The sequence below is a fragment of the Cynara cardunculus genome (genome assembly GCF_001531365.2).
Source record: "Cynara cardunculus var. scolymus isolate 2C chromosome LG 1, CcrdV1, whole genome shotgun sequence".
In the NCBI taxonomy this organism is placed as follows: Eukaryota; Viridiplantae; Streptophyta; class Magnoliopsida; order Asterales; family Asteraceae; genus Cynara; species Cynara cardunculus.
Genome location: NC_037528.1, coordinates 17955548 through 17965708, shown reverse-complemented (window position 1 = coordinate 17965708; position 10161 = coordinate 17955548). Strand labels below are relative to the sequence as shown.

Below are 10161 nucleotides of genomic sequence, written 5' to 3'. Positions count from 1 at the left end.
GATCCCATATATGTCTTCTTTCAAAAAAAGAATCCTCTGTTTTATTTGAATAGCCCAAAACTTTTATTGATTGTGCTTTGATTATATCCTTAGGGCTGATTAAGAAACACTTGCCTTGCTAAGCGTTTACCGGATAAACATGAAAAGAACCGAGAAACTTACCCGGTAAGAGGGAAGGCAAGGATTGATACTCTTACTCGATAAGTGATGATAATAACTCTTAGTCAGATATTTGAAAGTGGGGCTCAGGGGCCGTTTTGTCAAACTTTTAGCGGCGAACATTACGAAGAGCGAGAATCTTACATAGTAATAACGAAAATTTTTACTTGGTAAGTTCTTATAGATAAAAGACGTTTACCACAATCCACTTTAATGATCGACAATGTAATTCGATAAGGTAATTGACTCATGTCGACAAACACTTACTTGATAAACGGTATTTTAAACTAGAAATTATACTTTTGGTTTGCATTTTGTGTGGGAAAAGGTTCTTCACCTAACACCATTAGTTGGTTGAGTTACATTTAGGTGATTTTATTTATTTAAATTAAAAGAAATTAGTATATGGAGCTGACTTATTAAGGAATATTAAAGATTTATATCAGTATTTAATTAAGTCTCTCTCCTCCGTCACTTGTTTCCCAATCCCAACCACCACCATTCCCGGCTACAATCGGAGATGCTGAGGTGAGGTCTCCTTTGCAGTGGAAACATATGAACATGAAACGGGTTCGGAGTAGGGAAGAGTATTGAATTCATCGAAACCCAACACCCCCATTAATCCACAGTTTGTAAATCCACCATTTACAGAAAAATTAAGAACATCGCCATTCACAAAGAGCAAAAACAGAATCCATGAAATTAGTGTATATTCTCACAGAAATACACAAGTCTGTGAAAGAAGATAGAAATAGATGAGGTGATGATGGATTTTAAGCTAAACAAAATCGATTATTATTACAGAAAACGCCTTCTTGCTCTAATAATCAAACACCATAAAACAAACAAACAAACAAACACCACGATTGCTTCATTATGTCCTCAGAAGACTAACCCCAAACGATATATTGACAATCGCAAGCCCCAAGATTGCAATACCGTTGTATTTCCTGCAAACACAACAAATTCAATCATTCCTTCCAAACAACTTAATTTCCATCTCAAAAGTCAAATCTATGTTCAAAATGAGTCAACTCAAATCAACAAGTTAGACTCCCCGTGAGAACGACAATCAAATTCACGGTCAAAATCATTCAGCAAACACATACCCGATGGGGAGACGTCCCTTAGGATCACCAGAGGAGTAACCAGTGAAATAGAAAAACCGACTGACTGTGTAAACTAATCCCAGAGCTGTACAGATAACTGGGTGTTTAAGCCCTCCCAAAACCATCAAAACAAAGAATATCGGTAGACTCTCCAGTGAATTCTGATGCCCTCTCTGCAAACAAACAAACAAACAAAATACATCTCCCCAGGTTACTCAAACTGGAATAGACTAATCGATCATTTTTGCAAAAACAAATCAGCAAACAACTCATACAAACCTGAATACAGTTGAAGATTTTGTAATCCTTGCTATCAGCTTCAGTAGCATAGAGTATTGGGTAATACACTTTGTACCTTCATCACAAAAACTTTGTGAATTTCAAATTTAGGGCAATTAGAATCAAAGGAACAGGGTGTTTAATTTGTGTGAGAAACATTACTTCTTTCGAGCCTTGCCGACTTGAATCTGCATATAGACGTTGACGAAACCGTAGGCAATGATGGTGAGGATGATGTAGCCGTACTCTTTCGGCAAAAGCTCAACGATTCCGGCCATCTTTTTCTTCGGTTAAGATCTGAAAATGACTGGCCTCGGTAGGGTATTTGTAGCATGGTTTTGGATAAATGGCTGAAAAAAGTCCCTGTAGTTTGTATCAATTCCAAACTTTTACCTTTAATTTCAAAATGATTACATTTTAACCCTTCCAGTAGTATTTCGGTTAGTATTTTAGAAATCGTGATCAATTTGATAAGAAAATCAAGTTTTTATTTTTATCAAACTCTCATGCATTAAATAAACGACTGATTTTATTGATTAACATCAATATATATACACACACAAAAACAACCACCACTAACTAAGACACGTTAATTTGACATGAAAATGAGGTGGTGGCTTCTTCAAATTTGACTAATGTTCTAAAAACGCGCCTTGGCATCTCATGGTGCGGCGCAAATTTGCCATCATGTTCCTTTGGCTTGGATATAAGGCGTGGAGCTCGCCATAGTGGCCCATGGCACGTTATGATGTTATAAGGCGTGGAAGGAAATTTGCATTTTTTTTAAATTTGAATAAGAGTAAATGTAAATATAGCTTTATAGTTTATACGGCCAAATACTTGATCAACAAAATAAGGAAAAAAAAACCCAAAGTTACATCTCAACATACGAAAAATATTGTTTAATTACTTTCATTTGTTGTTCTTTGTTGTTTGATTACCAAACAGAGAATATAGACACCGACTTACTTTGTATATTTGATATCATTTTTGTAATCCATGTATATTTGATATCAAATTATCAATCCATAGTTCTTTTATTTATCGTTTTATATGAATTTAAATTGTTAATAACCTAATCATTATTGTTTAAAATATTGAGATGAGATGAACACACACACATTATATATATATATATATAGAGAGAGAGAGAGAGAGAGAGAGAGAGAGAGAGAGAGGAGGAGGAGGAGGCGGCTTGAGGTTTGACCTCGCCGCAATTCGTAAGGCTTGAGGTTTAACCTCGCGGCCACGCCACGTCTCACGCCATTTAGAACCTTAAGTTTAACATGCATCAGAATTATTCTAAACCGAGACAAATTTAAGAATTTTTTTCAAGTGATGCCATCATTTGACTATAAGAATTGAAGTTATGCCTATTTTAAAAAAGTCATTAGTGGTCTGTTGGTAAGTTTCTTATTTTTCATATGTAAGATATTTCGTTTGAATTTGTTGATTGTAATCTTTTTCAGAGATCACAATAAAGTTGAAATTTACAACTAAAAATTAAGAAAATATTTGAAAATAAGATTCAAACTCATGGAAGAAAAGCCATCTAAACAAACTATTTCAAGACAAAGATATGTTATTATTGTAAATACAGAATTAATACAATGACATAATCAACATTATAATACGGTGACACCTTTTACGACACTAATTTTTTTTTGTAAAACATATGTTTCTTTACCCTGTTTTAAAGTTATTTTCTTTGATGGCATATATTTATAAAATTGTTGCATATGTTTCAAAATAAACACAAAATTTGATTTAATACGTAGTTTAATGAAAAATGTTTAATTATTAGCCAAATATAATGCTTAAGGATAAACATAAAAATTAGCAAATTTCCAGACATTTGCACGAGAAAAACATGTGAATTTTGAAGTAAAAAAAATTACTAAAAAATCTAATCCCAAATTTAAAGGGGTGTAAAGTGAAATATAGACAAAATTCAGGGGGTGAAAGAGTGATATGTTGGTTATTGATTTGGTTGACTTTTTTCTTTGGATTGCTCACCAAGTTTACATAAAGTTCGTCAAGTGGCCTCCTTACGACGTCGTTCACTTCGTAAGTAAATTCATAAGTAAGGGGCTGTTTGGCAGTTGCTGAATGGTTTAGTACAGCATGATTAAGTGGTCAGGATGATTAAGAGACTCTGTATGATTTAGTGCCAGATAGAAAAAAGTTGTTTGGAAACTGTTCTGAATCAACAGTCTGAATGACATAAAATTACCATTTTACTCCCAGTCTTGTGTTTAATGAAAATTAATGTTTGACAACAGTTTTGRAGGAAATTTCTAAATGAAAAATAGAAAATAATTAATGGTCCAAGCCATTACATAATATTATATCATTCCATAAAGCTAGGATATATCATCTCATATACATAAAGCTAGGATATATCATCTCATATCTGTTGGTTCTTATGTCCATAAAAAATAAAGCTACCAATGGTCCAATTATAGGAAGTAAAGGGAAGTATCCTAGTTGATTATGAGGCATGTAAAAACAGGGGATGAAGAGGAATTGTTCCATGGAAAATAGGTACCCTCCTGTCCCAAGCAAATAGAACATCAGGACTGCAGTGGATGGCATCACAAATTTAGGCTTCATTGCTACCAGTATAAAAAACAGCAGGTTTAACTAGAAACAGATAGATGGCAACAATGTGATCAAGATGGAGTCCCAAGTTGTCAACTGTTATGCATTTTAAAATAATGGCTCCCCAACAAGAAATTGAAAGAAAACAGTGAAATAATAAGAGGTGAATCAGTAGACATTTTAACCCATGGCTCAACTAAACAGTAAAAAAAATAGCAGGTTTGAACCCAAATCACTAAACATATAGAAATGAAAGTTGAATCGCTAAACACATACTAAAGTTGAGAGATGGTACCTTGAATCGAACGTTGTGTATTCAACAGTGCTACAATCGGTTCTTCAACAGGTGCTACAATCGATTCTTCAACGGATGCGATYGTTGGTTCGATCAACTAGAGGGAAACGATAAGGGGTGAATCGGGAAGAGAGAATGACCGAATCGATGGACATGGACAGTACCTGGAGGATGAGAAGGCGAATGAGAAGGCGAGGGATAATATTGGAAAAAATGAGATCTGAATCGTATAGGGTTGGGGTAGATGAAGGAGCGATTAAGAGGAAAAATATCATTCAGACCTTTTCTAAAAGTCTTGCCAAACAAGATTAGGTCTGACCGAATCAGACCTTTACCTCTTAATGGTATCATTCAGATGTAAACAAACAGCCCCTAAATAACACTCCTAGTCTTCACCGAAACAAACCCGAATCTTTCTTTTTGTCTCACTTTTGCTTTGTCAACAACAATAAAATCGTTTTTCTAAAAGATTTATATTTTTTTCGATATAAATGTTTATAATGTAAAAGCATATAGATTTAAAAATATGTAATTGTTATACTTTTTAATTAACTAAAAGACTATTTAGTCCTTAATAATTTAATCATTATCAAATTTCTTAATCAAATAATTAAGGTTATAACTAAAATATTTCAACACCTACTTTTGAAAGTGAACATTTATTTTGAGATAAACTAAAAATAGAAATGTAGACACATAATTTATAAAAAGAGTAGCAACAACTTTCTTTCTTCCATTTTCTATATGATTTGATTGCTAGTTATCAAACCTTTATAAATCCATGAAAGTTTCATAATTACGCCATCATTAAACAATTTTAATTTGATAGAAAGCGTTTGATTATATATATATAAAGTTTTCATGTACATATAACACACGTAAAATACACTCGATTTGCAAAACTTCGAATGCATAATCTACAAAACCCATGAATTACACATTACAGAAAGATTTTATATGACGTTGATGATTAGCATGATGAACAAATACCTATGGAATTTCATCATCCATTAAGATTGGACTTTTGGTTTTCTGTATGTCGACAATAAAGCCCTAATAAAAAAAGCACCCAGATAAAGAACGAAGAAGGGTTGATGAGAAGCCACCCAAATCACTTGCGAAGAGTCGCCAAGGAAGCCAGAAGGGGGAGAGTGATATAAGACGGGAAAGGGATAGAGGGAGAGGAAGGGGGAGGGTTTATCTTATTTTTTATTTTTAAATATTACATTGAATTTTAACGAATATTTGTCATTAATTCATGTGACGTTAGAGTTATTGATGCTACATCATCATTTTGCAGCTCATTAGATCATCAGGCTTATAAATCGTTTACAAAATTTTAGATTTGTTGCAAATTTTAACTTGAATTATTTATGATATTTTTTATGGGAACTATATTTAACATGGAATACTTTCCACACATAAACAACATTTTAAATTTTGTCTCTTTCTTATAACCATATATCTGATATAAGACAACAAATTTTAAACCGTTAGTAATCTTTGAGTGCTGCTATTAGGGGTGCTTAAAAACCCGACCAACCCAACCCAGCGTGAAATAACTCAATCCGAAGCAACGCGATGTCTATTCGAGTTGTAAAATTTTCAAACCGTAGGTATTGGTTTGATATTGAGTTACTATTATTTGAACCCAATCCAACCCGATGAACCCGATATCCTATTATTTCTTGGATTTAATATGATTGTTGAATTTATATTAGTATATGCATTAGACAATAATACTATCACGTACGCTCTTCATGTACACATCTTTTCAATCTATTCACATCTCTATATGACTCATTCGTATATATGTTCAATAATTTTAAACATATATACGTAAATTGAGAAAATTAACTGAATGTGATATACGTAAGAAGTATGTATAAGTTGTATCAAATGGTTGACGATGGAAAATAAATTATGAGTAGAGAAATAACATATTCAAGGTTAGAAAAATATTTTAATGTATCAAAGTATCAATCCAACCAACCCGTACGGTTTGGGTTGCACTTTCATTTGGGTTGGGTTGGGTTAAGATTTTTCAAACCGTAAGCATTGGGTTGGGTTGATCAAATGTCTTCAACTCGATCAACCCAACCCATGAGCACCCCTAACTGCTATATGTAATTTTTTTAGGTTAAAATTAAGTCAAATTATACATTTGGATGAAATAATTTATTATAAGTTTTAAAGTATGATGATAATATTTTATTTAAGAGATGCTTAGATATGTTGGATAAAATAATTTATTATAAGTTTTAAATCATCTATGGCTAAAATATAACTAGGTTCGAGTTGTTATAAACAAAAATATAAAAAACGATATATATATATATATATATATATATATTAAATTATTTATAGGAAAAATGGTACAAATAATCATTTCAATCAATCAAATTTACTTCTTAATTATTTTTCTTTTAAGGGGCCGTTTACCAAACGTTAATCTGGGCAAGACTTACCAAGTCACATTACCTTACCTTACCGGGTGAATATGATAAGGACCAAGAATCTTACCCAGTAAAAGGGAGACCATGACCGAAAGTCTTACTCGATAAGTGCAAACGACAATTCTTACCATGGTAAGCGCTTACTGGATAAATTGTTGCATACGATGCCGTTTTAGTGGACTAAAATCTTACCCGGTAAGTAAATGGTAGTGTTAAATTTTATCGGTAAAAGCTTACTGAATAAGTGTTTAGTAAACGACCCCTAAGATTTAAAAAATCAGTACCTCAGTAAATAATCATTCCTCTAACTTACGGAATTACATTAATAAGTTAAAAAACTTCAGGTGTGAATGAACATGTGGAACATCATGATTTAAAAAAAAAAAGCATTCAACCACCCAACATTTCTTTTCCTTCAATTGCGAAACTCTCATGGACCCACCTCACATAAACTTGTTTTTTTTTTGTTAGTTGAAGAATGGTTATTTATGGATAAAAAGTGGTTTCAGGCTGGGTTAAGTCGGATCTAAATCGGTCCTGGTTTTAAAATAGTGATTTTGTAAATAATACCCACTTAAATACGAAGGTCTGGTTAAGATGTATGAGGCCCGATTATGAAAACCGGTCCCGATCCTGTGCGGGCCCAAACTGGTCCTATCCTATGTGGAAAAAAATTAAAAATCATTTTTTTATGTTTTTTTTGAAGTTCTTTTTAAAGAATACAAAATGTTATTTTAATACATTTGAAAATATATAACTAGGTCAATTAAATACACTTAAAAATATGTTTTTTTGCGAAAATTGTGAATGTTTGTGAGTTGGTATCATCCCCCATACACCATATGACTTATATATAGTAGATAGAGGGTAAATAAGACAATTAAGTACACTTAAAAAAATACATTTTGTTATAATTTTGTCATTGGTTTTCAATTAAATACACTTAAAAAGTTATAAATACATTTAAAAATACATTTTTTTGGAAAAACCGAGCCGAGCCCATAACCGGGCCTAGGCCGGGCTGGACCTACCATAACTGATTAAGGACCGGCGGTTTAAAACCAGTCCCGGGCAGGATCGGGCCCATTTGGCTATCTCTACTTATGGAGGTGGTAATTTTTTTGAGGTGGTAATTGAACAAGTATGGTAGTCCCCTATTGGGATGTACTATTAAACCTAAATTAAAAAATGGGAGGGAAATTGCTAACAAACTTGGTAGGCTGAAATGATTCTCCCTTATTTATAACTATGCGATTTTTTGTAGAGGATAATCATCTTATTTTAATTTTTTAAGGCGTTTATCCAACACTTATCTAGTAAGCGCTTACCGATAAAACTTAACACTACCACTTATTTATCGGGTAAGACTTTAATTCACCAAAACGGCATCGTATGCAACAATTTACTCAGTAAGCGCTTCCCGTGAAAGAGTCATCGCCCTTACTTACCGGGTAACACTCTTGGTCCTTGTCTCATTCTTACCCGGTAAGATCTTAGTCTTTACCATATTTATCCAGTAAGATAATATGACATGATAAACACTTATCCGGATAAGCTTTTAATAAACGACATTAAATCCACAAATCCAATTTAATAATAATAAATAAATAAAAACCCTTCCCCCCCTCCCCCTCTCTTAATTACAAAATAGAAAGGAATATGAGTTTGTCGTCTTCTAGTAACGAACCTGTTTTTGTCATCCTCGTTAATAATTTAATCATTATGCCTATTTGTTCAGTCAATGTAGCACACATTCACATTGAAATTAAAACCATATTTTATAATTAAATTAACTTCCTAATTATTTTTATCTAAAAGTTATTAGGTCCATAAATTATGGACCTACTAAACAATAAAATTCTAGAGTTTTTTGGTCCAAGTCYGTACCCACAAGTTCATAATTATTACGGATAGCTTCAAGATTACTCTAATAGAGTTTCAAGATTTGTTTTGTATTAACTTCTTAAGTGGTAACATGCTGTTTTATTATTATATTTTTTTAATAAATATTCTTGAAAATTCGACATTTGTATAATTAAATCTTAACCGATAAAAATATGAAAACATTTGAAAGACTTGCAGGCTCAGGTTCATGTTGCCCAACTCAATGGTGTCCGATAACCCCATGGAAGGTGTGCTTCTTCTATGGACGTCTTTAATTGATAAAGGTTAGGATATCCGCTCCCTACTTTGCCCGTTTTGTTGTCTTGAGATCGAGACCCAGTATCATTGCTTTGTCGATTGTCCGTTGGTGTTTCGATTATCGAAGGGTGTTATTCGTCTTCCATCAACTATCTCGCTCGAAGAGTTGCTTACATGTGTGGATTAACAATATATTTCGCCAAGCAATCGGCCATTTTTGGAAGACTAACAGTTTGGACAACTTTATATTTTGATTTGCAGACATCGAAATAATAAGGTTATCCTAAAGTATTCTTCACAACCAATCGATTGCCTTTATGAAATCCAATTATTATCGTTTCAATGGATCTCGACACTCAGCAAGGAGTATAAGTTTTCATGGTGTGATTGATGCAGGGGACATGCCTTCGATGGGTAAGGTTTTCGTGTCGTTGGTTCATTTAAAAGTATAATATGGAGAATTATAGAAGCAGTTAACTTTTTTTTTAAATAAAAGATTACTAATAACGTCATAAAAATCTTATAAGTAGTTGATACATAAAACACACAAAACAAAACAGTTAAAACTAAAGGACTGATCAAGGGACCAATCCGACACGTAACGATCGATTTTTATTTTTAATTTCTTTCATAAAGACCGGTAGAGATGAGAAGTCGTCATGCCTTTTGGAGGATCATAGCGGTTCAAAAACCAAGTGCCAGTTTTTGCCATCAGGACCATGAAGATCCTGCTTCTTCTTTGGTTAAACTCATTGCTGATATATCCACCTTCCACCAACTCTTTGGAACCTCCAAATCCCTGCCACCAGAAAACAAACAACTATTACTATTTATCATCTTTCTTTCTTTCTTTCTTTTAACCAACACTTACCTTTCCCACAACTTCTCTTTGCATCGATCCCTTGTTTCCTCACTGTAACCTCGATAAAACTTGCTGATACGCTTTATTACTTGTAATTGCTTCCGACTACCTTCCATGATATCCCAAACCTTCAAAACTTGGATGCTTTCCACCTCTTCCTCCATCATCACAATGCTCCAAAACAGATTTAACCCCCTACCATTCACCTCATATATCTTGAACCACATAGAATCATGGCTAACATTCCCTGTTCGAGGC

General features: G+C 33.3%; 3 protein-coding genes across 3 annotated transcripts in view; all 3 read right to left on the bottom strand.

Moving 5' to 3' along the window:
- Positions 1–830: 830 nt before the first annotated feature.
- On the bottom strand, positions 831–1865 carry LOC112519023 (microsomal glutathione S-transferase 3-like). The gene is made up of 4 exons (XM_025126922.1): positions 1710–1865; positions 1548–1623; positions 1269–1441; positions 831–1109 (listed from the first exon to the last, which is right to left on the bottom strand). Exons 1-4 carry the CDS (start codon positions 1823–1825, stop codon positions 1034–1036), a joined length of 441 nt encoding a protein of 146 aa, XP_024982690.1. The 5' UTR covers positions 1826–1865; the 3' UTR covers positions 831–1033.
- A 7694-nt stretch (positions 1866–9559) lies between these two features.
- LOC112501509 lies at positions 9560–10155 on the bottom strand. Its single transcript, XM_025105158.1, has 2 exons — positions 9913–10155; positions 9560–9840 (listed from the first exon to the last, which is right to left on the bottom strand). The coding sequence occupies exons 1-2, from the start codon at positions 10128–10130 to the stop codon at positions 9753–9755; spliced, it is 306 nt and encodes a 101-aa protein (XP_024960926.1). The 5' UTR covers positions 10131–10155; the 3' UTR covers positions 9560–9752.
- LOC112520321 (probable helicase MAGATAMA 3) overlaps positions 10141–10161 on the bottom strand; it is a 1924-nt gene continuing 1903 nt past the window's right edge. Inside the window, exon 5 of the mRNA XM_025128705.1 lies at positions 10141–10150. Within this exon, the coding sequence (XP_024984473.1) occupies positions 10141–10150 (10 nt within the window). The remainder of the gene's footprint in view (positions 10151–10161) is intronic.